Source organism: Ambystoma mexicanum, chromosome 7p, assembly GCF_040938575.1.
Source record: "Ambystoma mexicanum isolate Mex_15411 chromosome 7p, UKY_AmexF1_1, whole genome shotgun sequence".
Classification (NCBI taxonomy): Eukaryota; Metazoa; Chordata; class Amphibia; order Caudata; family Ambystomatidae; genus Ambystoma; species Ambystoma mexicanum.
This window is the reverse complement of record NC_090939.1, coordinates 171310183-171337107: the sequence shown is the minus strand read 5'-3', so window position 1 is coordinate 171337107 and position 26925 is coordinate 171310183. Positions and strand designations below refer to the sequence as shown.

Here is a 26925-nt window from a genome sequence, read left to right as displayed (position 1 = left end):
CATCCGGGCCATCACCCTTAAGCTATGTATCGGCACCCCCGGTTTAGGGATAAAGTTACAGAACCACTAATATTCCAACCCTACACGAGGCAGGTCTCATTATATTGGGCCAAATGTGGAAGGAGGGTTCTCTCTTGCACAAACTGAACTAGAAGCCGCCCTCGGGTTCCTAGGCATTCCCCCTGATGTTTCATCAATTAAAAGGGGCCCTCACGCATCAGTGCTGGAAGCACAATCTAGCCCACCCGCTGACTAGGTTCGAACAGGTCCTCAATACATTTACGTACTCGAAAGCCCATATATTGGCTCTATACGAAGCCCTCCTGTTTAGAGGCCACATCCCAACACTGAACACCCAAAAAGTGTGTTCCACAGTGATACATCTCCCGGAGGACATAACTGCCTGGCAGTCTATCTATAAGGCGACCTGGTCCTCTACTATTGCAATGCAATATAAAATGCACAATTCTAGACTCCTCTTTCGATGGCATCTGACTCCGCAAAGACCCTCGAAGATGTACCCAAATGTCAGCCGCTAAATTGGAGGAATTGCAGAGAAGTTAGCACCCATTGGCATATATGGTGGGCATGCCAGTTAGCACAAACATACTGGAAGGAGGTTCTGGCATGGAAAAGGGACATAGACGGCATCAACAGAGACCGATCACCATTACTGGCACTGTTTAGCATTGAAGCATTTGATGCGAATACATTCTTCTCCCACACATGCAAAGAAATATTTTACTGGCGGCCAAAGTATGTATCAAGCTTCACTGGAAAAGGGCCCGCCAACCAACACGGCGAGAATGGTTGACCAAATTGCGGGAAATATCCTACTAGAATCACCCACACATCGACACTGAGTGGCTGCAGTTCATGGAATACTACTGTCGGCACATGGAGAGAGACATATCGCAAGGCTGGCGGTCACACGGCCCACACTCCATTAACACATCTCAACTACAGGACACACCCCCAACATACCCTAAAAACCAGCACAACAGACCCATGACAACCATTACCTTATCCAATTTATTGCGAATTGTGTTTGACATTGTTCCCACTGGCCCCACTAAGAGGAGGGTAAGGGAGGGAGGAGGGGGAGGGGTATGCTAGGGATGTTGAACATGTTCTTACAAGTGTTGCTAGGTTGAATGTACACCATGGTTTCCACCTTTCTAGGTATTATTGTTTCAAGAGACTTGCTCACAAGTGAACTGTCTAAAATACTGTGTTGTACCACATCCCATAAGAAATCCTTAATAAAAACATATTTTCAAAAATGAAAAGAGATGATCACCAGAGAGAGGTGGAGACATGCCTTGTTTGCTTGCTTTTAAATAAACAAATGATGTTTTCCAGATTCAGATTATGTAGCCTCTCTAACAAATATCAATTAACCCATGACTAAACTGCTTAAGCTCAAAGCAGCTTAGTCAAAGCCAACAGTTTGCCTGTTTTCATATGCGAGGGAAGGTGTCCCACTAGAATGGGGCACAGCCGGGGCATGGCAAGCGGTCCAAATCGATAGCCACCATGATGGCTCGATGCCACTTCGCCCACTTCCACTCTTCTTGTTCATGTGAATTGCCCACGGCCATTTCCCCTTCACTACTATGCCAGGGAAATAAAAGAAACAAAACCCAAAAGCTTATATCATGCACCAAAAAGCATCATCACAAGAACCAGGACAGATTTGTGAGCTATTGTTCAGCCATGAGATGAACGAATTCAAACATTTTGTTAAACACTCAGATGTCTTTCCACACATGGTTGCTGATTAAAGTATTTGCTAGCATGAATGAGTGTCGAGTTTCAACCCAATATCATGCTCCTGGTAATCCAGTGACCTCAAACAGCGCATGCTCCAAAGGTTATCATTTGTAAATCGGATAATACTCATTGCATTGCATGAGACTCTTATCATCCTCTAACGCCTGGATGGTCATTCTGTTGGTAGTTACACTGAGTTTCATTTTTGACTGGATTTAAGCCCATCTCACCTTATTGATTTTTGATGTTCCGTACTTCCCCCTCAAGTTAAAGGGGGGATGGAAATGCTTGCAGGGGACTTTTGTTTTTCAACTTCAGCCTCAACCACCATATCCGGCGGATGCCTCTGCAAAGAACTGGCATAAACAAATCTACTTTCCTTGTTCGGGGAGATTGTGTGAATCACTTTTATAGTTCACTAATCCACTAAAGAAACGAGGAATCCAAAATAAAAAGGCTTCTGTTGGCCACCGCAAAACATTGTGCAAGCAGCCAAGATGCATGTATCTGCCACACTTCACCCACAAGCGGCATGCATATTTATCCAAGTAAATGTGTGTCTATGTTTGCTCAGTTTCTTGCCGAGGGAAACGTGTCACCACTTGTGTTCATTCTGCACAGTTTTCAGAAGTACAGCATACAAAGGTTAAGACAATAATGTCTGCAAATTACAAACATGAAACTAAATTGCCACAACGTGCACGTTTAAATTACAATCCCTACAAACATGAACAATAATTGTTACAATGTCTGTCTAAATGCAACATCCTGTTGCTAAGATTAGCTCTGACATGTGATCTATTCATGCTATCTACTCTCATGAGTGCATTTACTCTCATGAGTGAAATTCCTATGATTGGCTCAGACGATGTGACCTATTCCTGCTATTTACTCTCATAAGTGCAATTCCCGTGTTTGGCTCTGAGGATGTGATCTATTCCTGCTATTTACTCACATAAGTGCAATTCCTGTGATTGGCTCAGACGATGTGATCTATTCGTATTTACTCTCATAAGTGCAATTCCTGTGATTGGCTCAGACGATGTGATCTATTCCTGCTGTTTACTCTCATAAGTGCAATTCCTGTGATTGGCTCAGGCGATGTGATCTATTCCTGCTATTTACTCTCATAAGTGCAATTACTGTGATTGGCTCAGACAATGTGATCTATTCCTGCTATTTACTCTCATAAGTGCAATTCCCGTGTTTGGCTCTGAGGATGTGATCTATTCCTGCTATTTACTCACATAAGTGCAATTCCTGTGATTGGCTCAGACGATGTGATCTATTCCTGCTCTTTACTCTCATAAGTGCAACTCCTGTGATTGGCTCAGACGATGTGATCTATTCCTGTGATCTATTCCTGCTATTTCCTCTCATAAGTGCAATTCCTGTGATTGGCTCAGACGATGTGATCTATTCCTGCTATTTACTCTCATAAGTGCAACTCCTGTGATTGGCTCAGACGATGTGATCTATTCCTGTTATTTACTCTCATAAGTGCAATTCCTGTGATTGGCTCAGACGATGTGATCTATTCCTGCTATTTACTCTCATAAGTGCAACTCCTGTGATTGGCTCAGACGATGTGATCTATTCCTGTGATCTATTCCTGCTATTTACTCTGATAAGTACAATTCCTGTGATTGGCTCAGACGATGTGATATATTCCTGCTATTTACTCTCATAAGTGCAATTCCTGTGATTGGCTCAGATGATGTGATCTATTCCTGCTATTTACTCTCATAAGTGCAATTCCTGTGATTGGCTGAGAGGATGTGATCTATTCCTGCTGTTTACTCTCATAAGTGCAATTCCTGTTATTGGCTCAGACGATGTGATCTATTCCTGTTATTTACTCTCATAAGTGCAATTCCTGTGATTGGCTCAGACGATGTGATCTATTCCTGCTATTTACTCTCATAAGTGCAACTCCTGTGATTGGCTCAGACGATGTGATCTATTCCTGTGATCTATTCCTGCTATTTACTCTCATAAGTACAATTCCTGTGATTGGCTCAGACGATGTGATCTATTCCTGCTGTTTACTCTCATAAGTGCAATTCCTGTGATTGGCTCAGACGATGTGATCTATTCCTGCAATCTATTCCTGCTATTTACTCTCATAAGTGCAATTCCTGTGATTGGCTCAGACGATGTGATCTATTCGTATTTACTCTCATAAGTGCAATTCCTGTGATTGGCTCAGACGATGTGATCTATTCCTGCTGTTTACTCTCATAAGTGCAATTCCTGTGATTGGCTCAGACGATGTGATATATTCCTGCTATTTACTCTCATAAGTGCAATTCCTGTGATTGGCTCAGACGATGTGATCTATTCGTATTTACTCTCATAAGTGCAATTCCTGTGATTGGCTCAGACGATGTGATCTATTCCTGCAATCTATTCCTGCTATTTACTCTCATAAGTGCAATTCCTGTGTTTGGCTCAGACGATGTGATATATTCCTGCTATTTACTCTCATAAGTGCAATTCCTGTGATTGGCTCAGATGATGTGATCTATTCCTGCTATTTACTCTCATAAGTGCAATTCCTGTGATTGGCTGAGAGGATGTGATCTATTCCTGCTGTTTACTCTCATAAGTGCAATTCCTGTTATTGGCTCAGACGATGTGATCTATTCCTGTTATTTACTCTCATAAGTGCAATTCCTGTGATTGGCTCAGACGATGTGATCTATTCCTGCTATTTACTCTCATAAGTGCAACTCCTGTGATTGGCTCAGACGATGTGATCTATTCCTGTGATCTATTCCTGCTATTTACTCTCATAAGTACAATTCCTGTGATTGGCTCAGACGATGTGATCTATTCCTGCTGTTTACTCTCATAAGTGCAATTCCTGTGATTGGCTCAGACGATGTGATCTATTCCTGCAATCTATTCCTCCTATTTACTCTCATAAGTGCAATTCCTGTGATTGGCTCAGACGATGTGATCTATTCGTATTTACTCTCATAAGTGCAATTCCTGTGATTGGCTCAGACGATGTGATCTATTCCTGCTGTTTACTCTCATAAGTGAAATTCCTGTGATTGGCTCAGACGATGTGATATATTCCTGCTATTTACTCTCATAAGTGCAATTCCTGTGATTGGCTCAGATGATGTGATCTATTCCGGCTGTTTACTCTCATAAGTGCAATTCCTGTGATTGGCTGAGAGGATGTGATCTATTCCTGCTGTTTACTCTCATAAGTGCAATTCCTGTTATTGGCTCAGACGATGCAATCTATTCCTGCTATTTACTCTCATAAGTGCAATTTCTGTGATTGGCTCAGATGATGTGATCTATTCCTGCTGTTTACTCTCATAAGTGCAATTCCTGTGATTGGCTCAGACGATGTGATCTATTCCTGCTATTTACTCTCATAAGTGCAATTCCTGTGATTGGCTGAGAGGATGTGATCTATTCCTGCTGTTTACTCTCATAAGTGCAATTCCTGTTATTGGCTCAGACGATGCAATCTATTCCTGCTATTTACTCTCATAAGTACAATTCCTGTGATTGGCTCAGACGATGCGATCTATTCCTGCTGTTTACTCTCATAAGTGCAATTCCTGTGATTGGCTCAGACGATGTGATATATTCCTGCTATTTACTCTCATAAGTGCAATTCCTGTGATTGGCTCAGACGATGTGATCTATTCGTATTTACCCTCATAAGTGCAATTCCTGTGATTGGCTCAGACGATGTGATCTATTCCTGCTGTTTACTCTCATAAGTGCAATTCCTGTTATTGGCTCAGACGATGCGATCTATTCCTGCTGTTTACTCTCATAAGTGGAATTCCTGTGATTGGCTCAGACGATGTGATCTATTCCTGCTATTTACTCTCATAAGTGCAATTCCAGTGATTAGCTCCAACAAAGTGATGTATTTGGATCCTTTACTCCCGTAAGAGCAAACCCAACCCCTGTTGCAGTGATTTGTTACGTGTTGTATTTGTAACATCTTGAAATAAAGTGGCTGACTTTATACAAAATAGTAGAATAATCATGCCACTGAAGTTACTCTGAACATTGTTCGGTCTGACACAATTTGGCCATCTTTTTTAAAAAAAAATGTTTGAGGGAAACAAATACATACACCATACAGGGTATGCCAAAAGTGGATATCCTGTGAACCATGTATGTACAAAACACAGAGGCCATGTTTCAATAAACAGAATAAGACAACAAATAGATTCTCTTTTTTTACAAAATCCTTTGAAATGCCTTTGAAGACACAAACCATGCTTCTGAGAAACTAAAGAGTTCACAACCCAACAGACGAAATAAACTGCAGTCCTGTGGGCTGCTCCCCAAACTACAGCTAGGATGAAAGTGAACTCCAAGGGATTACGCAGCAATCTCAGTATACATGATGATTTAAAAGAAAAAGGAGATGCTGGACCTGGATTACAGAGACACCATGGCTAGGCAATAAAATTGCATAACACATTTCAAGAAAAGTAGGTCTAGTGCCTTTAGTGAAAGATCATTGTATTGCCTTTAGCAGATGCACGGGTGCCTGTGAAGCACACCACAGCTTTCATCAACCCATTACTGTTCACCTGCAAACGATATGATCCCACTGAAAAGGTTGAAGTCATTACTATCATCTCCCCACCAAAGAACAGTGAAATCAGACACTGGGAACTCACCAGCTGTTACAGTGACCTTGATGCTGTGGCTCACACTCTTTTCGCCTTTTGAGTTGTCAGCCACGCAGCGATAATTCCCAGAGTCGTTCGAATGAACCAATATCAAGGTTAAGACATAAAGGCCAGAGTTGGATGTTTCTGTCCCATCTGCCCAGATGGTGGTCACTCTGCCCGGCTCCTCCTGCAGGGCCCTGCAGTAATTTCCATGAAGCTTGCACCAAGTCACGTGAGGCCGCGCGCCTGCGCAGTACTTGACTGGACAGTTTAACTGAAGAGCTTCTCCTTCCGTCCTGGAATGGGACTGTCTTGCCAGCTGAACTCCTTCCACACAGGCAGTTTCATCTCCTGAGGAGAAAAAAAAAGAAAAGATAAATGCTCATCAATGTATGCGAAGGCGGAAATGGGACATCTCTTGAAGAGTAACATTGGAACTTTTAAAATAAAAAACAGTAAGAAAACGATTATTTACACAAGGATGGCATTTTTGTTCCCGACACCCAGTGCTGGCGCTTGGTCGGATCTGGCAAAAAATGTCTGCCCAGATCCCAAAACCAGTAAACTCAATTTGCACTCTAGATTGTTGAGTTCCGCCCTGCGTCCCGCTACGCGGTGACGCAGGGCGTCCTAAATAAAAGCCCCGCCCCCGCGTTCGGGAGGCAGTTCCGGGGCCGACCAGCAACCTGTGTGGGTGCATCGTCATTTCGCTCCCGCTGGAGCTGCGCACCAGGCCGCGCGGCCTGCTAACATTCTGTCAGCCCCCGCGCACAGGCCGAGGGCTGACGACATAACAATGGCGACGAGGCGAGAGGAACTCCACGACAGGCTCGGTGCTTTGAAGGCACCCTAACGCCACACAGCCATCGCGGCGAAATTTTTGGACACCCGGTGGGGGTGCAATCACACACGTGACCCCCCCACACCAAAAAAAAAAAATTTTTTTTTTTTTCTCTCCTCCATTCATGCTCTCTGCCACCAAGACCACAGCTTTTCCATCTGGACACTGGAGAACCAGGTGGCATCTGACATCCAACACCAGAGGGCAGCATCACAGTGTAACAGGAGCACCAGGCCCTGATCTGCAACACGGCGCCTGGGTACGGCTGCACCTCCAAGGTAGGCCCAACATCGCGGCGTTGGTGGCCGTTGGATGATCTCACGACAACACGGATCAGGTCCACGACAACATGGCGGCCGGCACATCCACGCCTGGGCCCTCCACGCCATCCAGAATTGCGGCAAACCTGTCCATGACGCCACCTCCACCTCGCACACAAGGTACTTCGTCGACACTGGTCCAGCCGTTCGACCCATTCACGGATCCATCATCATGCGGACCCAGATGGCAGCTGTGGATTCAGAAGTTCGAGATGGCGATGGAGTGCAAAGAGGTTACGGCGCCCAGGAAACTGAAGGCCCACCTACTACTCAGCGTGGGTGACGAGGTACTGCGCATCTTCAATTCCCTGAACGTTGATGATGGCCAGGATGGATACCGAAGCGCGAAAGATGCCCTCACCGATCATTTTCTCCCTCAACTAAACCCAGACTATGAGACGTTTCTCTTTTGCACCACCTTACAGGCAGCGGAGGAAACCCTGGATGCGTACCACACCCGTCTGAGAAAGTTGGCCATGTCCTGCGAATTCACGAACGTGGAGAGGGAGATCAGGAGGCAAATCATCAACGGGATACATTCGGAAAAATTAAGGCGCCTGATACTTAGCGAAAGGGGTATTCCCCTACAGCGGATCCTCGAACTAGGACGTCAGAGGGAACTGGCACACACCAGAGCGGCCAACATGGAGGCCACGCTACACAGGCTGCAACCTGCTCTCAACACAGCTATGGTGGCACGTATCACCAACAAACAATCCTCGAGAGACGACAACAGTGGCGGGTATGGCCAAAACAGGTGGCAACCGCGCATTCCGGGACCCACAGAGTGTGGCTGGTGCGGTGGCCCACGACATGGCCGTCGCAACTGTCCTGCTCAAGGCACCACATGTGGAGCATGTGGCCGGAAGGACCATTACGCGAAGGTATGCCGATCAGCGGACACCCCCATACAGCCCCTGCAAAACCAGCCGGAGAAGGTCGCGACCAAGAAAAAGAAGCAAGCCAGTGCCAGAAGGATCGTAGTGGCCAGCTCTTCCACGGAGGATGAAGGGGATGATGTCTCGGCGATGCAGCAGGACCCCTCCAAGGACATCGAGAGAAAAGGAAGGAAGGTATACCTGGTGTCTGCACTGTGCCAAGGCCGAGGACCTCGAAGAAAAGCCGTCCGAAGGCGCAAATGCATGGTCACCATCCAAAACCAGTGCATTCTCATGACCATCGACACAGGCGCTTCGGTGAACGTCATGCCCGAAAGCATCTTCCTGACTCTAAGTCCTCCACCAGAGCTGAAAAGCACAGACACTCTGTTGTATGCATACGGCTGTCGAAAGCCCCTGCCGGTGATTGGCAGGTTCCGCACCACGCTGGAACACGGAAAAAACAAACTATGGTCCAAGGTCTATGTCGTGAAGGCAGGTATTGAGAGCCTCCTGAGTGGGGACGCAGCAGAGGACTTGGGAGTGGTCCAATTCATCTGCCATGTCAACGAAGACAAGGAAGTGGAGCAGATGCTGAGCCAATACCCTGACTTGCAAGAGGGAATAGGCTGTCTAAAAGGCAAAACCATCAAACTTCATATTGATGAAACCGTGCAGCCGAAAGCCGTCAGGCACCGAAGAACGCCATTCCACATGAGAGAACAAGTGGAGCAGGAACTCAAGGCACTGGAAGAAGCGGGCATCATTGAGGAGGTCACAGGGCCCACACCGTGGGTCTCCCCAATGGTGGTGACACGGAAGCCTAAGCAGCCTGGAAAGGTGCGGATCTGCATAGACATGCGTCTCCCCAACACTGCCATTAAAAGAGAACGCCACATAACCCCAACAATCGACGAGATCGTGGCTGACCTCACAGGATCAAGCATATTCTCAAAGATTGATCTCAAGGCGGGGTATCATCAACTCAAACTCCACAGAGACTCTCGCTACATTACAATGTTCTCAACGCATTTGGGGCTGCGGAGATACAAGCGCCTAAGTTTCGGAATATCGTCTGCTGCGGAGGTATTCCAGCAAACCATCCAAGAGGTCATCCGGGGCATCCCTGGTGTCCTCAACGTGAGCGATGATATTCTGATTCACGCCCCCGACAAAGAAACACACATCAAGAGGCTTCACGCTTTACTGGGCCGACTACAAGAAGTTGGGCTCACAATACACAGGGAAAAGTGCGAGTTCCTCAAGTCGGAGATCACCTTCTTCGGGTACAAGTTTGGCAGCACAGGCATCTCCCCTGACCCGCAGAAGGTCGCAGACATTCAGGCGGCAAGCCCACCGATGACCCCCACAGAAGTGCGCAGTTTCTTAGGCATGGCCACCTACTGCGGGAGGTTCATCTGAAACCTGGCCACACTATCTGAGCCGCTGCGGGAACTCACCAAGGCCAACGTCAAGTGGGAGTGGGGGCAGAAATGCCAGGACTCGTTCGAAAGCATCAAGGACTCTCTCTCCGCCGACACCAAGATGGCCTACTATAGCACCGAGCTGCCCACAGAACTGTTCGTGGATGCCAGCCCTGTGGGGCTCGGAGCCATCCTAATGCAAGTCACGAAGGAAGGGGAGAAGAGACCGATAGCATATGCATCGAGAGCCCTCACAGAGACCGAACAAAGGTACTCGCACATCGAAAAGGAGGCCATCGCCGTGCTGTGGGGGTGCCGGCATTTTCACCTCTACTTATATGGGCGTCATTTCACGACGATCACGGACCACAAGCCCCTACTACCCATTTTCATGGGAACATCAGCACACCCTCCGGCACGGATCACCAAGTGGTTATTGCACCTCCAGCAATATGACTTTGATCTCATCTACCAACCAGGCAGCGGAAACCCGGCGGACTTTCTCTCCAGGCATCCGCGAGAGGCCACTCAACAAGAGATCCAAGTAGCTGCAGAGACGGAGGAACACATATGCCAAGTGGTGCGCGCAATGAGGCCCAAGGCGGTGAGCATCGAGGAAATCGAGGCGGAAACGCACAAGGACCCGTCTTGTGACTTGGTGAAAGATGCCATCCTGTCCGGTGACTGGAAGACCTTCATGAGACACACGCACAACAGAACAGCGGACGCAAAAGGGTTTTTGTCCGGCATATTCACAGTACGACAAGACTTGTCAATCACGGAAGGTGGACTAATACTACGAGGAAACCGCATCGTAATCCCTCTCAAACTACAAGACAGGATAGTGGCCCTAGCGCATGAAGGACACCAAGGACTGGTAAGGACGAAAGCCCGCATTCGGCACCGGGTATGGTTTCCCCAGATCGAGGAGCGGGTCGAGACACTCGTTAGCACGTGCCTATCCTGTCAGATAACGGGGGCCCCGCCAGACCCGGAACCCATCATATCAGCTGAACGGGGCCGCTCTCGCTGGGAGGCCATCAGCATTGACTTTTGCAAGCTAAGGGAGGGCCTCCACCTGTTGGTGGCCGTCGATGATCACTCCCGATACCCGGAAGTTGAGGTAGTTGAATCTACAGCAGCTGAAGTGGTCATTCCGGCCCTAGAGAAAATGTTCGCAACTCACGGGCTACCCATCTCAATCAAAAGCGACAATGGGCCACCGTTTACGGGAGAGGATTTCAAAAAGTATCTACAGGAACTCAATGTTAAATATCATCACATCACTCCAAGACACCCCCAGGCAAATGGGGACGTAGAACGGTTTATGAGAACTATCAACAAGGTGCTCAGGGTGTCCAAGGCTAACGCCAGCCCCTGGAAGGTTGACCTCTTCCGGTTCCTCCGGAACTACCGGGTCACGCCCCACAGCTCAACCGGCATACCGCCAGCGGACCTCATGTTCGGCACCGTCATTAGATCTTCGATCCCGCATCACCCTAGCAGAAACCCGGACGCGGTCAACGAGGAACGCACAGAAAGAAGGAGAAGGGATGCTAACGCACACATGAGCGGCAAGCGGAGAGCGAGGCCGTCCCATCATCAAGTGGGTGACCAGGTGATCATGCTACGAAACCCCTCCAAGTCAAAACTTGACACCAGGTACGAAGAACTTCCATGGACCGTCAGCAACCGGCATGGAACCATGGTAACTGTGACACGAGGACGCCGCCAAGTGACTAGAAATGCGTCATGGTTCAAGGCCATACCCCGTACCCTATGGACCGATAAGGAGGGCCATCGGGAAGGCGAGGACACTCCTCCCAGCGAAGAAGAGCCGGAGGCCATCCCTGAGGAGAAAGGAGCGGGGGATGGAACCTGGGAGCCGGTGGATGCACCCGGCCTCGAGGACCTGAACAGCGAAAACGAACCAGAGCATGAAGCAAGGGGGAGTGGCCCCCGCGAAGGGCGATACCGGCTGAGAACAACGACGAGACCGCCAGCCAAGCTAAGTGACTATGTGTGGTAACGGGTGCCATGAACCCCATGGCAGGGTGGCTGCGTGTTGAGGACTGGAAGCTTATGTTGGACTTTGCCGTTGTTTGGCAGTTAGTGTGATGTTTGTGTTTGTTTTATAATAAAGGAGGAATGTTGAGTTCCGCCCTGCGTCCCGCTACGCGGTGACGCAGGGCGTCCTAAATAAAAGCCCCGCCCCCGCGTTCGGGAGGCAGTTCCGGGGCCGACCAGCAACCTGTGTGGGTGCATCGTCATTTCGCTCCCGCTGGAGCTGCGCACCAGGCCGCGCGGCCTGCTAACATTCTGTCAGCCCCCGCGCACAGGCCGAGGGCTGACGACATAACATAGATCTATATTAGAATGCTCGGGTCCCCATTCTCAAGTTGTTGTTAATTACAGAAAATGTCGTAAAAAGTGCTAATGACATTTTCGGTAATTACAACCTATTCTGAAGGTGGCACAATCTTCCGAAGTTGGACTGATTGCGCCACTTTCGGAATACGGGTGCCGGTTGCTAGGAGGGGCTGAAAACCGACATAGCAACCTGCACTTTCGTTATCTCTCCTTTTGCATGGGTATTCTTGTGGCACTCCTCCAATTTCAGAACTGCCTGAAATTGGCGCCTAAGTACGGTACCAAATTGGTGTGGTACAGGAGGAGTGCCACAAGAAGCACATGCACGGGAGTAGTACCACAAGAAGCACACAACTGTTTGGGTGTGCAGATGGTGACAGGTGGGTCCTGCACTGCATCTTAGTTTGCAGAAGAGTGCATAATGCCATCCATGGTTCTACTATGGATGGCAGTATGCACTCGTCTGCAAAGATAAATACATGCAGTGCAAGACCCACCTGTCACGATCTGCACACCCACACAGCACGTGCTTTTTTGTTTTCATCTCGGCAGCATTGTCGTTAAATAACGAAAATGCTGCCGAGATTCTGCAATCCGCCTGTTTCCTTAAGAAACAGCCCGATTACAGGGAAAGCACTGTCGTGCTTTGCGAAGACGCCCAGGCCCACATGAGAATAGCAGTGGTGCCTGGGCGTCAAGAAATGGCGCAGTGAGTCGTGCTATTTAGCACCCTCACTGCGCCATGATGAGAATCGGGCCCTCGGTGTTACTGCATTTATTTTCCTGCCAGCCAGCAAACGTACAAAATAAAGGAGCCTGCCTCAATTATGCCCTTTTTGATTACACAATTGGAGCTAAATGCTGTTGGCTCTATTCTGTATTATCTAAACAGCAAAACTGGTGGTAAATTCATTTGCTACTCTTTTTTGCACCCAGGAAATGGTTGCCGTAAGGTGACCGGAAAGGGGAGTGAGATGGGGGGGTTATGGGGGCGAGGGAAAAAGTTAAGGATGATGCAGCGGTCGGGGTGGGGGGGGAGCAGGCCTGTTTGGAGATGGGAGAACACAGGTTTGTTGTGCATGTAGGTGGCAGTTGGATAGAATGGGAGTTGTGAGGATGTCCCCTGCATTGGAGGAGGTCCACAGGGGAGCAGTCACACAATTGCTCTCCCGCAGCGCTGAAGCCAGACCAGGGAACCAGGCTTTGGCAAAAGAGACATGCGTGAAATAAAATGGCTCCTATCAACAATGCCCTACAGAGGAATGTAGGCCTCAATTCAATCAATTCTACAATTCTTGATAAATGAAGGGGTGGTTTACTCACAAACTCTGATGGCAATATAATAATTTGTGCTGGTCTGATTAAATTTGTGCAACAAAACTCTATCTAGACGGTGATGCCACTGTGGCTATTACATACATACATGTATGCTAGGGCTTCCCTGGGATAGGGCATCACATAATTTGTATTATTTTAATCATTACTATCATTACAATTATTAATAATAATCATCATAATTTCACGTACTCATGTAACGCTTCAGGCCTGATTCCCCAAGTTTCTAAGCACTGTAATTTGTAAGTGGTAAAGTCTGTGGGCTGGAAGGCCCGCGCATCAGCCCAAGTCACAGGCAATTGCGTACACAAGCTATTAACCCAGAACAACGGGCATTGCCGGGCACTTTATTGCTATTAGCAGCCAGGGGCACCGAGTACGAGCAGGTAGGAGAGAGGGAGGTGGGGAGACAGTGAGAGCGGGGGCAAAGTAGCAGAAGAAGACACCCAGAGCAGGCAGTGGTGTGATCTGCAGAGTTGTGAAAAGGGATCCATTGATTTTTGGATGCTCATCATTAGTTATGGCCTATATTCGGAGGATCCTAGTTGGCTGCGATGCAGACAGCATTCCGCTGTGGGTGCTACTTGGCTTCACTATTGCACAATCTAATGGTACTACATCTACAAGGATGAAGGGTTGAGTACAGAGGATAAATTGGCATGAAACAAGACGAGCTGTGCTCTGGTAAAATGGTCTTGCCGGAGTGCTGTTCCCGTAGACACAAGGCCCAAACCCGCCCAAGTTGAGGAAGCTTTCTGGCTCTGACTGCTGTGAGTCTAACAGATGTTGTTGCCCGGATTGGGCCAGGAAAGAACGAACGCAGAGCCGAGAGGAAATACAACTTCTCTTTATCAATACGAAACTGGAACTGGCACGTTCCTCACCAACTCCTCCCCTAGACTCCCTGTAACTGGGCACGCCCCCAACTGTGGGATGTCTGCCTTAAAGGGACAGGGGACTGGTAACACCACCCCCGGACAAATGTTCACATGTCGCAGTTAACACTCTTCTACCCACCGCAATGGTTTCCGGATCACCCTCTGTGGTCTGGCATTCCTGTCGGGGAGTCCATCCCCTTCTGGAGGATCAACCATTGGGGTCCCTCGACATCCAGCCTCTCTGAGAGGGACCCGTAGGTCATCTTGTGGCTCTATCCCCTCCGGATCTGGTTCCGGGGGAAGTGACTCACACTGCTCCCTTTTGACAAAAGTGCTTGAATAGCGAGCTAATTCTCGTGAGTTACTTGTCCTCATTTTGAGCAGTTACCATTGTCCCCTTGACTGTGACGACACTCATGGGCTTTGGAGCATATCAGGAGTCGGTCTTTCTGGTCATTGGTTGTTGGACCGGTACTTCATCTCCAACTTGAAAGTCCTTGGGCAACGCTTTCAGCCTTAGGTCTGATTCCTGCTTGGCTCTCTCTTTTCCTTTCATGCTTTGCTCTCTCTTTTCCTTCCATGTCCCACTGGATGACTTCAGCATCCTCATCTCCTGGGGCACTGGAGTCCCTCACGATACGAATGTGTACTTCGTAGCGCACCATCAGCTCCACTGGGGTCTTATTGGGGGCCTCATGAGGAGTGTTGCGGTAATCACGCAGGAGTCTGCAGAGTGCTTGATGAGGATTAGTGGCCTCTATGCGAGCCCTTTGGGGGGCTCTTTATGGGGGGCCATGAAGCGCTGCGCCATACCATTCGCCTGGGGCCTCCTTGGAGTAATCTCCAGGTGTTTGAACCCTAAGTGCCTGGCCAATTCCCTGAACTCATGGCTGTTGAACGGCAAGCCATTGTCCGACTTCATTATCCTCGGGACTCCCCTCTCACTGAGAACTTCATCTAGGGTGGCCCCAATATGAGGAAACGCGAGGTGGCAACCTTCTTAACGAGAGGGAATCGTGAGTACTCGTCTATGAGTAGGAGTAAGTAGTCTCCTGATTCCAACAGTCCATAGAAGTCAACAGCAACCCTCTTCCATGGCCGCTCGGGGATATGAGTTGGTTGTAGGGGTATCGGAGGCTCGCTCCTGCTGTGCACTGGCAGGCCAGGCAATTCTTGATCCCCTCGTCGACCAGCGAGTCCAGGAAAGGGAACCAGACGTTGCAGTCCAGTTGTCTCTTGTGTTCTCCGCCCCTCAGTGTTCTTCATGCAGTGGTCAGACGACGTCAGCCCTGAGTGCTGCTGGAATGACCAGGTGGCAGTCTCTCAGTAGGATATTATGGTCCTTTACAGCCAATTCAGACTGTATCCTTGCTAGTCGCTCAATCTCTTCTTTGCACTCCCCCGGGTGGGCCAGCATCGCTCCCGGGAGTCCTTCCACATTTTGTTGTTGGTCAGACTGATGGCCAGGGAGGTTGTTGTATCAGCAGCCAACGCGACTGCGACCGTCTCTAGCGACAGGGCAAGAGGCAGGGAGCTGGTCGCAACTTAGTCAATGTAGGCAACATCGCCTGCTCTGGCTGTGGGAGGCCCCGCCAGGTGGCAGGACAGGTAGTCTGCCGGATTCAGATCGCCCACTGGTCTGTGTAAAATGTCATAATCATATTCCTGTAGTGTGATACCACACAGCTCAATCCTGGGGGGCATCTTTGTGCATGGGTTGCCAAACAGGGAAAGCAACGCCTGGTGGTCTGTAATCAGGGTGAACTTCATGCTGATTATAAAGTTATGGAAATGTTCACAGGCCCAGACAGCCGCTAAGCTCTCCTTCTCGGCCTGCGAGTAGGCGGACTCGGACGTCGACATGGCTCTGCTGGAGTATGCAACAATGTGGCGTGGGTACGTGGCCGCTCCACTTGTCTGCGCAAGGATGGCGCTCCGAGGCCAACAGGGCTTGCATCGACTGTAATCTGTGTGCCAACTCAGGTTGAAGGGTTGAGGTATGCCAGACGGTGGGCCTCCGCCAGTGCCTTCTTAATGGATTCGAACGCCAGGCAGCATGCAGGCGACCAGACGAACACGGCATCCTTTTGGAGCAGCCTCCTGAGTGGTTTGGTGATCGAAGCTTAGTGCAGGATGTATCTTGCACAATACCCGGCCATGCCCAGGAAGGACCGAAGGTCAGCCACTTGTGGCTCCTTCAGCTTGGTGATGGTGTCCACTTTGTCAGGGTCAGGGGTCATGTCATCAACCGAAACAATTTGGCCAAAATATTTTAGTTTGGACTTGCTAAACCTGCATTTGTCTATATTGGGTGTCAGACCTGCGGACTGAATTGCGGCACAAGTGGCAAGCAGTGCAACATCGTGTGCTTCTCAGGATGCGCCAAAAACGAGAATGTTGTCACTGTAATTTAGCGCCCCTTTGAATGGTCTGATTACCTGTCGGACAACTTCTTGAAAGATCTCAGCCACTGACGAAATTCCAAAGTTAACCCTGGTATCTAAACAGACCCTCGTGGGTTGTGAGCGTTGTTATTACCCTTGAGTCAGGGTGGAGATCCAGTTGATGATAACCCTGTATCAGGTCAAACTTGGATAACATTTGCGAGTTGTTAAGTTGCACTATCATGTCCTCGACGCATGGGCCTGGGTGTCTCTCCCTCTGGATGGCAGTGTTGGCCTGTCTCATGTGCACACATAGGTGTAGCCACCCGCCTTCCTTTGGCATGATGACAAGGGGGGACACCCATGGCATTGGGCCTGTGGCTGATTCGATGATGCCATCCGTGAGGAGTTGGTCCAGTTCTCTGCAGACCGCTTCTTGGAGGTGGAACCCCACTCGCCTGGGGTGTTGTGGGACGGGCCGTACCGAAGGGTCTATGTGCAGCTTTACTGGGAGACCCTTTAGCCTGCCCAATCCCATGCATAACTGGGGAAATCTTTCCACAATATTGTGCTTGGTAAGGAATCCACAAGAGTCGTTCGCAAACACGGTCCCTGGCCCACCGCGGCTGCTGTTATCATGTCCCCTTCATTAAAAATGAATGTCAATGAGCCCCAGTCACAAGGTTGTATGGTAGCTCAGGAGACACTGACCCTTGTTCGGGCTGCGGATGACGTGGATGGTCGTGTCGGTCTACCGATCTTTGTGGCGGAGGAAGCGCTTGAAATGACTGATGGCATGTAAAGGTATTGCTGCTCCCATTGGAAAATCCTTGACTGTGTCTTCTCCAGCGCCGGTGCATCAGGGATTCTCAAAAACTCCTGATCCCCATGATGTTGACCGTGGCACCCAAGTTTACCAGGAAGTGGAACCGAGCGTTCCCTATTTTGACAAGAATCTGCGGGGCCTCCTTGGCCTCCTTGTCGTCCTGGATGAGGTTGACATATTCATTATTGGCTGGCTGGTCGTAGTAGGTGGGGCCCTGGAATGATGAACAGGAGTATGGCGTGTCATCCTCCTGATAGGCATTAGGTGGCCCGCCATACTTATCGATGGGACGGGCAGCTGATCGTGGTACCCGTAGTCCTGCGGGTAGTCTGGGTTGTGGTATTCGTCAACAGCCCTGACGTATCGCCTCTGGTTGTGCTGATAGAACCTATTCTGGAAGTATTGAGATTGCGGAGGGCGCAGGGTGGCCTGGTAGGCCCCGGCAGCTCAGGTTTGGGAACGGTCTTCCTTCTCTGCAAACCAATTGGAAATGCCCTTCTCTTCCGCAGTTGATACATCTTTGCGATAGGGCTGGGCATGACCCTGCATGAGGGAATGCCATCCCGCACCAGTAGCACTGTCTCTGTTGTCTAGCCCACGGGCTAGAAAGGTGGTCGGTATGGTGTGGCCCCCTTCTCGCTTCACCAAGACGTCACCTGCTGGATGGCAGCAATGAGTTCGGTCGTGTCCTGTTTAGCGGCAGGCGTGTCCACCATGGAGGCGGCTTGAGCATCGACCCTCTCGAATATCCTTGCAAGTTCGCTGACCTCTGGGCTTGAGAGTGGTTTCTTCAGGAGCTGTTTCTTGAGAGACAGCGACAGGCAGCCCTCGATGATGCACAGGCGTATGGCCTCATCCAGGGAGAATGTGTCGAACTGGCAGTGTGCCCTCTTCACTCTCAGGAGGGTTATGTATTCCTCCACAATCTCTTGAGGCTTTTGCATGCATTGATTGAATAGGTACCTCTCATAGGGCCTCATTACGAGAAGCGCGGTAAAAACGGGATCATTACCAGCATGGAAGACCTAGCGGGTCCGTGCTCGTATGACGCCGCTAATAGCGGGTGATTACGAGTGCACGAGCACGTGCGAACCCCCATACCATGGCGCTAAAGGCCCTCGAACCTCCCTATAGCGTCATCACGGGACCCGCTGATACCGCCTCCGCCTGGGAGGCACCCCTTAATACCGCCCCGGTAATAACATCATGCTAATACCGGGCTCGTAATACCAGACCCGGAAGTAACGTCATCGCGTCAGAACGGGAAATGCGCCGGCGGCCATCTTTAAAAACACAATCCATTGCAATCCTCCCAAACCATCAGTTGTGTTCAGGAGAGACCAGTGCCAATCCCTTCATCATGTCAAAGGCTACCAGGAAAACAACCCCCCACCTGCACAAAAAGCATTTTTCAGACGATGAACTGAACATGCTGGGGGACACCTTTGCCGCCCATGCAAAGGAGATCAACCTGCAGAACCTGAAAAGGGAGGTGCAGCAGCGCAAAAAGGAGATCTGGGAGGAGGTATCCCGCAAAGTCTCGGCAGTCGGCACCACCCCACGGACAGTAAAAGACTGTAAAAAGAGGTGGGATGACCTCCGCCTCAGGGTACGGAATATCATGGCCAGCAATAGGAGGGAGGCATGGCCACAGGCGGGGGTCCCCACTCATCTGCCAAACTGTCACGCTGGTAGGAGACGTGCAGCTCGTTCATACAGATGCAGTCGATTGAGGGCTTCGGTGAGATGGAGACGGGTGCCACAACATCTGGAGATGGAGGTGAGTGACCCTGCCGATCCCAGTAGGGGAATCCATGACGTAGCACAAGTGATGTCAAAGAGAGTCTAGACAAGGCAATGCATGTCCCAACACACACATAGACATATCCTTGTTCAGATAGAGGCCCAAACCCTGCCACACTGAAATGCATGCTGAGTGCCAATCTCATTACCAACACACAGCCAACACACACGGACCGTGCCCATGTAATACATCACACAAACCCCAATACAACGGCATGCCACCTGCCATGCAGCAAATGCCAAAATGCCCCTTTCATACGACTCTGCGTGACACACCTGTAAGATATGAATGCATGATAAATGAAAAACTCCACAGCACCATATGATGCATCTTGCATGTAACACCATCACTGATGCCCTGCATCTCTTCTACCACCTCAGGCACTGATGGACACGATACCAATGAGGAACCAACCACAAGGGCATCCACGTCCCGGCCGAAGGCAATGGCCACTGACAAATCCACCTCCGGGGCAGCCTTACAGCCCACCCCAGGGTGAGTGGCCTTGGCCATGGCCGTTCATGAGGGTCCCACATCAACGCCTGACACTGTGGACACAGAGCTGGCTACACCAGTGGAAGGCGAGGCCGTTGCTCCACTGAACAACATAGATACTGCAGTGGAGGAGTTCGTGGACCAGGATGGACTGACCCATGTGCCATGTCCACACTCCCCAAGCCCTGTGTCCACCCCCCAACCCCACACTCAGCCCTCACCCACCTGCAACAGTGTGGATCCTTTGCTGCACGATTCGGACCTCAGCAGCCTCCCCGAGGACAGCACTGCCAATGAAGGCCCGGTCGCAGCACCCTCAACCACTGCTGCTCCCACCACCAACCTTGAGGCACGGCAAGCGAGGGTGGAGGCTAAACAGGACTCTATGTTGGACCTTCTCCGACAATATGTCGTGGATGGGGAGGACACGAGGCAGGAAATTGCCCAGGCCATACTGGCATCCACAGCCACCATTGCGGCGAACACAGCTGCCATCAATGCATCTGCTTTGATGATGTGAGACAGTCTGGGGCTGTCACGCTGGTCCTCACCTCCATCCTGCTGCACATGCAGCAGCCACAACCCGCACCAGCCATGCAAATCACCACAGCTTCCACCCCATCCACCACACCCACTTCCTCTGCACCCTCCAGCCCTGTGCGTCTAACAAGACGGAGTGCCAGGCACTCAGAAATGCTGCCCCCGGACAGCAAGAAGTCCAGGAAATAGTGTTGGACAACTATGGGAGTGGGTCAGATAGTGTTGGCGGTGTATGGGTGTATTAGGGGGAGTTCACTGGGGGGTTTGGGGAGTTCACTAGGGGGGTTTGTGAGTTCATTGGGGTGTTTTGGGAGTTTATTGGGGGTTTTGGGAGTTCACTGGGGGGTTTGAGGGGTTGCACTTTCTGCAGTTGATATTAATACACCCGTTGTGTTCAAAATCATTCAATGCCTGGACATTGTTCATTTCGTGTGTATCCATTTAATTTATGACGGTGCACAGTGCCCAACCCCCCACATTCCCTGTGTGCATGTCCACTTGGACACAGTGTACAATGTGTCACTGACACATATCTATCAACGTCCCTGTGGGTCAGAAGTATTCGTCAATCAGTGATTGGCGTACTGCACGGCCATCCTGTGCATCACGTACTGGCAGGGGTGCTGCTTCTCCTCCGTCTTCATCCTCATCATCCTCACCCAATGCTTGCATGTTAATGTCAGGTGGCAGTGGTACATTTCTCCGGACGCACATGTTGTGCAGCATGACACAGGCCATGGTGATCTTTGCCACCTTCTCAGGTGTAAAAAGGAGTGCTCCACCAGACCTGCTTAGGCAGCGGAACCACGCCTTCAACAGGCCAAAGGTCTGCTCAATCACAACACGGGTACGGGTATGTACCCGATTGTACTCCTCTTCATGGCTGTTCTGCGGGTTCCGCACAGGGGTAAGTAGCCACGGCTTCAAGGGATATCCTCCATCATCTGCAAGCGAATACAAATAGGTCCATGGGAGTCACTCTGAGCTGCCACCTTCAGGATTCACAGTCATGGCCACAGCTATTTGCTGACGACATGCACATGTCCCTGTACGTATGCACCAATATTGTTTAGATGCATTCTATACTGTAATATGGTGTGGTAGTCTGGATGGCGCTGTACAGATGATGCAGGGTGAATTCTTGCATGCTGATGCGGATGTACTGTGGTTGCAGGACAATGTTTTGCCTCCCATTTATACTGTGTATACTACACTGTGCATGGTCACACTGGCCACATTGGCACAGTTGCAATCATGTTTAGTCATGCATTGCTTGACATGCCCATGGTGGCCAGGTTGTGCGTCTTACATGTTGTCATTGATATACGTAATTGGTCCAATGTGTGCCAGTGATGTGTTATGTTAGGGTTGGGAGGTTCAGGTCAGGAGTGTTTAGCTCTGTGTGCATTCTCCACTCACCGTCCATTCCCACCCTGGTGGAGTATGTATCCCCACCCATTCCCACCCAGTTGGAGTATGCATCCCCCCATTCCTACCCAGGTGGAGTATGCATCCCCCCCATTCCCACCCAGGTGGAGTATGCATCCCAACACATCACTACCCAGATGCACTGCCATGGGCCAATCAGGCAACTCGACAAGCAGCCAGGGACGTCGTCCAGCATGTCGCTCCATGTGACGGGTTGATGTGGAGTTATGCAGCACCATGGCATCATGTGTTGATCCAGGATATCGGCCGCAGCAATGTGTGATGATCTTGCTGGAGTCACATACCATCCGCACATTGATGGAGTGGTATAGCTTGCTATTGGGGAACACCACCTCTACGGCATGGGGGACTTGTTACGACACTCGCCCAAAACCCCCTCTGGCAAACCCATTGGCCAGGTGGAGTCAGGACTCGGGCCTCTAGAGCCTGGCATCCTCTTCCAAAACCCTCTTGAGGCCACTCCTGGCACCTATGGCACCAGGCTCATACACCATGAAAAACATGTGCTTAGGAACTACTTAATGTGTTGTCATCCAACATGGAGGCCTCCATATAGCTTGGTTCCAAGGAACCAAGCTATGCGGTCTAGTGTTTTAGGTGTGGTAGCCTAGGGACTACTTTACATGGACTATTTTGTATTCCCTCAAACCTCGGAGAAGCAGAACCTGCAAGGAGACAAAAGGATCATCATTAGCAGCAGCATCTTACTTGCAGTCTTCATCTTTAGCCACTCGCAGCTACTGAGAACAGCTTCCTCGAATCTGCACGCCTCCCGGACAGAACGACCTGAAAGAGGAAGATAGAGGCAACATTAAAGAAAGCAGTAGGGACATTTGCAAATTACGAACTGCTCAAAAGGCTTACCTGGCTGGTTGTCTCTCGGCTGTTTCCACTCCGGACATTCCACTCGCGCTGAAGAACACTGCAACCTACAAGGAAGGAAAACACAGGTTAGCAAAGGCAAGACTTCGCAGCGCTGCATCATAGCGCTCTTAATGCGCCATCATTTACCAGCGGGGCTCAACCAAACCAGTTCGCCGCGCTGAAGCTCTGCATACCTAAGGGAGAAAAAAGAGACATTTTAAACGAATAAAGGCATGCAGGATAGCAACAAAACTAAAGAACAGCAATAAGACCTACCTGAACAATATCAAACGGGCCGGCGTCAGTGAAGTAACTGGACCGCACACGCCAATGAAAGACAACCCGCCCCTGCAAAGAAGGCAGGACGGAGAGCACGCCTAATTGTACCACAAGGTGAGGAAAGGGCGCCAGAGGGACTGAAAGGATACGGGGGTGGAGGGAGGATACTTACCCCAGTCGGTCAGTCTTGAACACAGTCCTCCTGTATTTTCAGGCAGAACCTTCCCCACATACCACATCAGGGCAAAGCTGAGAAGCATACCAGCGAGTAACCCGGCTGGGTGGCGTCCCTGTGGATACCAGGTGAGCATAACAGAACGCAAAGCCTACCATAACAAATCCACCTGGGCGCCATGGAGACATCAGAAATGGACCAATTGGCCCAATTACTAGGAGAGCTTCGTGCTGAGGTTCATTCTGCCCGAAAAGAGACTAATGCCCTCCAGAGAGACCTAATAGTGACCAAAGAACGCACTAAAGAGATTAGTAGGCAATACTTGCAATCACAGGCAAGACAGACGCCTCTACCTGGAAGCAATCCAATGATGCAAAACCCTGCCATACCACCCACTCTGGTACAGATCACGTTACCTGGAACAGTGCCCCTGGCACCACCAGAAAGGTTCTCAGACGACCCACGGAAGTATGCGGCATTCATCAATCAGTGCCGCCTTCATTTTCTTTGTGGGCCTGGAGCATTTCCAAATGACCAAGCTCGGGTAGCTTTTGTTTTATCATACCTGAGTGGTAGTGCAGCAGATTGGTCGGTGCCGTTGGTAACCCATGACGATCCTCTATTACATGACTTTGGGGGTTTCAGAGAGAAATGGAAAAACTTTTTGCTCGCCATACCCAGGAACAAGCAGTAGACAATGAACTCTTGTCCCTCTGACAGGGGAATCAGGACTTGATAACGTACATTGCTACCTTCAAAAGACTGGTTGCCGAAGCTAGGTGGCCAGAAAACAAAAGAACCACGTTATTCCATCGAGGCTTACCAGGTGAATTAAAGGACATCTTAGCCCAGGTGGTTGATCCACCCAGAGACTGTGCAGAATTCATAAATATGGTCGTGCAGCTAGACCACCGGTTGCAGGACCGAAAGGCAGACCGGTCTAAGACGGACCCTCGGACCGTGTATGTTCGACCAAGGGAAAACACACCCCATGTACCTGAAAATGCTGTAGAACCCATGCAGATTGGAGGGATACGGCCTCCATTAACAAAACAAGAGCGGGACAAAAGAAGACAACAACAGCTTTGTTTGTATTGTAGGAAACCAGGATATTTCCTGAAGGACTGTCCAGTAAAACCCCCAAGAAGAACAGTCGGGCCACAGAGAAGGAATTGGAAAACTACCAAGCTCGACAAACCTAGAGGTCAGTTTGTCGAGTGAGAAGAAAGAGTTGCTGACCTCGCACTTTGCAATACCAGTGATCTTAATTAACCACCAACAATCGTCAAGATTGCATGCCATTGAAGCATACATCGATAGCGGAGCAGTTGGAAATTATATTGATTAAGAACTGGCAGCAGAGATGGGGCTTCCTTTGTGTTCTAAGCCAACTATGGACAAGGTAACCACCGTGGATGGGACAGAAATCGCTTCCGTCCAGTAACCCAGTGCACAGCCAGGGTAAACTTGCTGTGCCAGGACGGACATCGGAAGTCTATTTCATTCGATTTCATCAAGGCACCTCAGTTCAGGCTAATACTAGGGATGCCATGGTTGGTTGCTCACAACCCTTTGATAGAATGGTGGGAATGAAAATTAACCTTCCCCGGTGACTGCTCCCCTGCCTGCTATTACCAAGAGGAGAAACCTGATGTCTGTTTCCCCATGACTTCTGCGACAGTATCAACCCTGGGAGCAACTAATACCTTCCCAAGTGAATACCATGATTTCCAGGATGTTTTCCGAAAGGACCAAGCCAATACATTGCCGCCGCACAGGCCCTATGACTGTCAGATCGACCTTGTTCCTGGTGCACAAATTCCTTGCGGCATGATCTACGCTCTCACAGAATCAGAAAACCCTCATTTGAAATCCTATTTAGACCAGTACCTTGCAAACGGATTTATCCGTCCTTCGACGTCCCCCGCAGCTAGTCCTTTGTTCTTCGTACCGAAAAAGGAAGGAGACTTGAGAACCTGTTTTGTCTACCGTGCATTGAACCAGATCACCGGGAAGAACCGCTACCCTTTGCCACTTATCCCTGAGATGCTAGACCAAGTTAAAGATGCCCGGATTTATACCAAATTGGACCTTCGAGGAGCGTACCACCTGGTCCGAGTCAGAAAAGGAGATTAATGGAAAACCGCCTTCCGTACTAAGTACGGCTTGTTTGAATATCAAGTCAGGCTCTTTGGGTTTTGCAAAGCTCCTGCGGCATTCCAATATTTCATGAATGACGTCTTAAGGGAGTTAATTGATGTGTGCACCTTAGTGTACATAGACGATATCTTAGTATACTCAGCCTCGGAACAAGATCATGTCAGGCACGTTTGTTCAGTCCTCACCAAGTGTTAGGCAGAATCCAGGGCAGTTCCCTTAGGGAGCACTACTCCAGATTAGGACTACAGGTGAGAGCAATAAATTCCCTTTGGTATCAGTCTGTACCACAAAGATTTAGTTGTTAGCTGTGGCTGAGCAGTCAGACTTATCACAAGAGGGAGATGAGCAGTATTCAGGGTTGACACAATAGGTAGTACAGAACTATGGAGCAAGGAAACACTGACCAAAGTTTTGTATTAAAAAGAGAATATATATTTATTTTATACACTTATAAGTGAACACATAGATCACAGTTAATAAAGTAAGTTAAGTTTAGTCAAAAGAAAAGCATATACAACTCTCTATTCAATTGTAGACAAGTTTGCGGTATAGTGAAAACTGAGCAAAACGGCACAGTGAAAACCTACTACAAATGGCACTCTACCAATTCAACAAAAGGGAAGGAAAGTACAAGTTAAACCGAAATATCTTCAGACACCCCCTAGCAATACTTCCCTGAAGTTTTGTGAACAAATAATGCACAGTACCACTTTAACCAAAAGACAAGTAAATGAAAACTGAGAAAAATGGCACTCCACAAGTTAAAACAGTAGGAAGGAAGAGGGATTTAGAAGATTTAGGTGCATCAACACATTTCTCATTGAAAACGAATCTAGTGAGAGCAGATCTAATGAATCAGCCAAAGTCAATAGGCCTGAGCCAGAGTCAGTGGTACAGGACCAAGAGCTTAGGAGCAAAAATGTTCTTGTAGCTGCAGTCAAGTCTTTAGTAGAAAACTTTTGAAGAGGTAGATGCAAGACGAAAGACAATGTTAAGAGAGAGGGTGGCCGACCCCACAAGTAGTTAAAGGATTTAAAACACCTTTAGGGCTATCACGGAGAAAGGGCGGCCTGGCGGAACAATGTATCTTAAACGTGGAGAAGTGGCTCCTGCGGTGGCGGTTGTTCCTGGTAGTTCCTGCAGGTTGAGGGGTCCAACAGAGGAAGAGAGGCTCTCATCGTGGAGGAAGGTTCGAGTTTCTGCATTACCCAGGGATGAAACCAGCCGCGGTGCTGCCAAATGAAGTTTAAAAGGTACGCTCCTTTTAATTGTGGTCCGGGTCGATAGCTGCCTGGCTATCCGGTCTTCAAGTGTGGGGCACTGTCGAGTCGACCAAGGCAGGTCCGAGGGTGCGATAGGTGAACTGGTTGACCCCACCAGCTCAAGGGAAGGAGGCTCCTTCGCTGAAGATCTCCTCTCGTCGTGTGGAAGAAAAGTGGCAAGACGATCCGGCAGGACTTCACCTT

General features: G+C 49.4%; 1 protein-coding gene across 1 annotated transcript in view; it reads right to left on the bottom strand.

Annotated features, from left to right (window-relative positions):
- Window positions 1-26925, bottom strand: part of LOC138525800 (B- and T-lymphocyte attenuator-like) — a 218678-nt gene that overhangs the window by 126168 nt on the left and 65585 nt on the right. The window contains exon 2 of the mRNA XM_069636014.1: window positions 6444-6788. Within this exon, the coding sequence (XP_069492115.1) occupies window positions 6444-6788 (345 nt within the window). The remainder of the gene's footprint in view (window positions 1-6443; window positions 6789-26925) is intronic.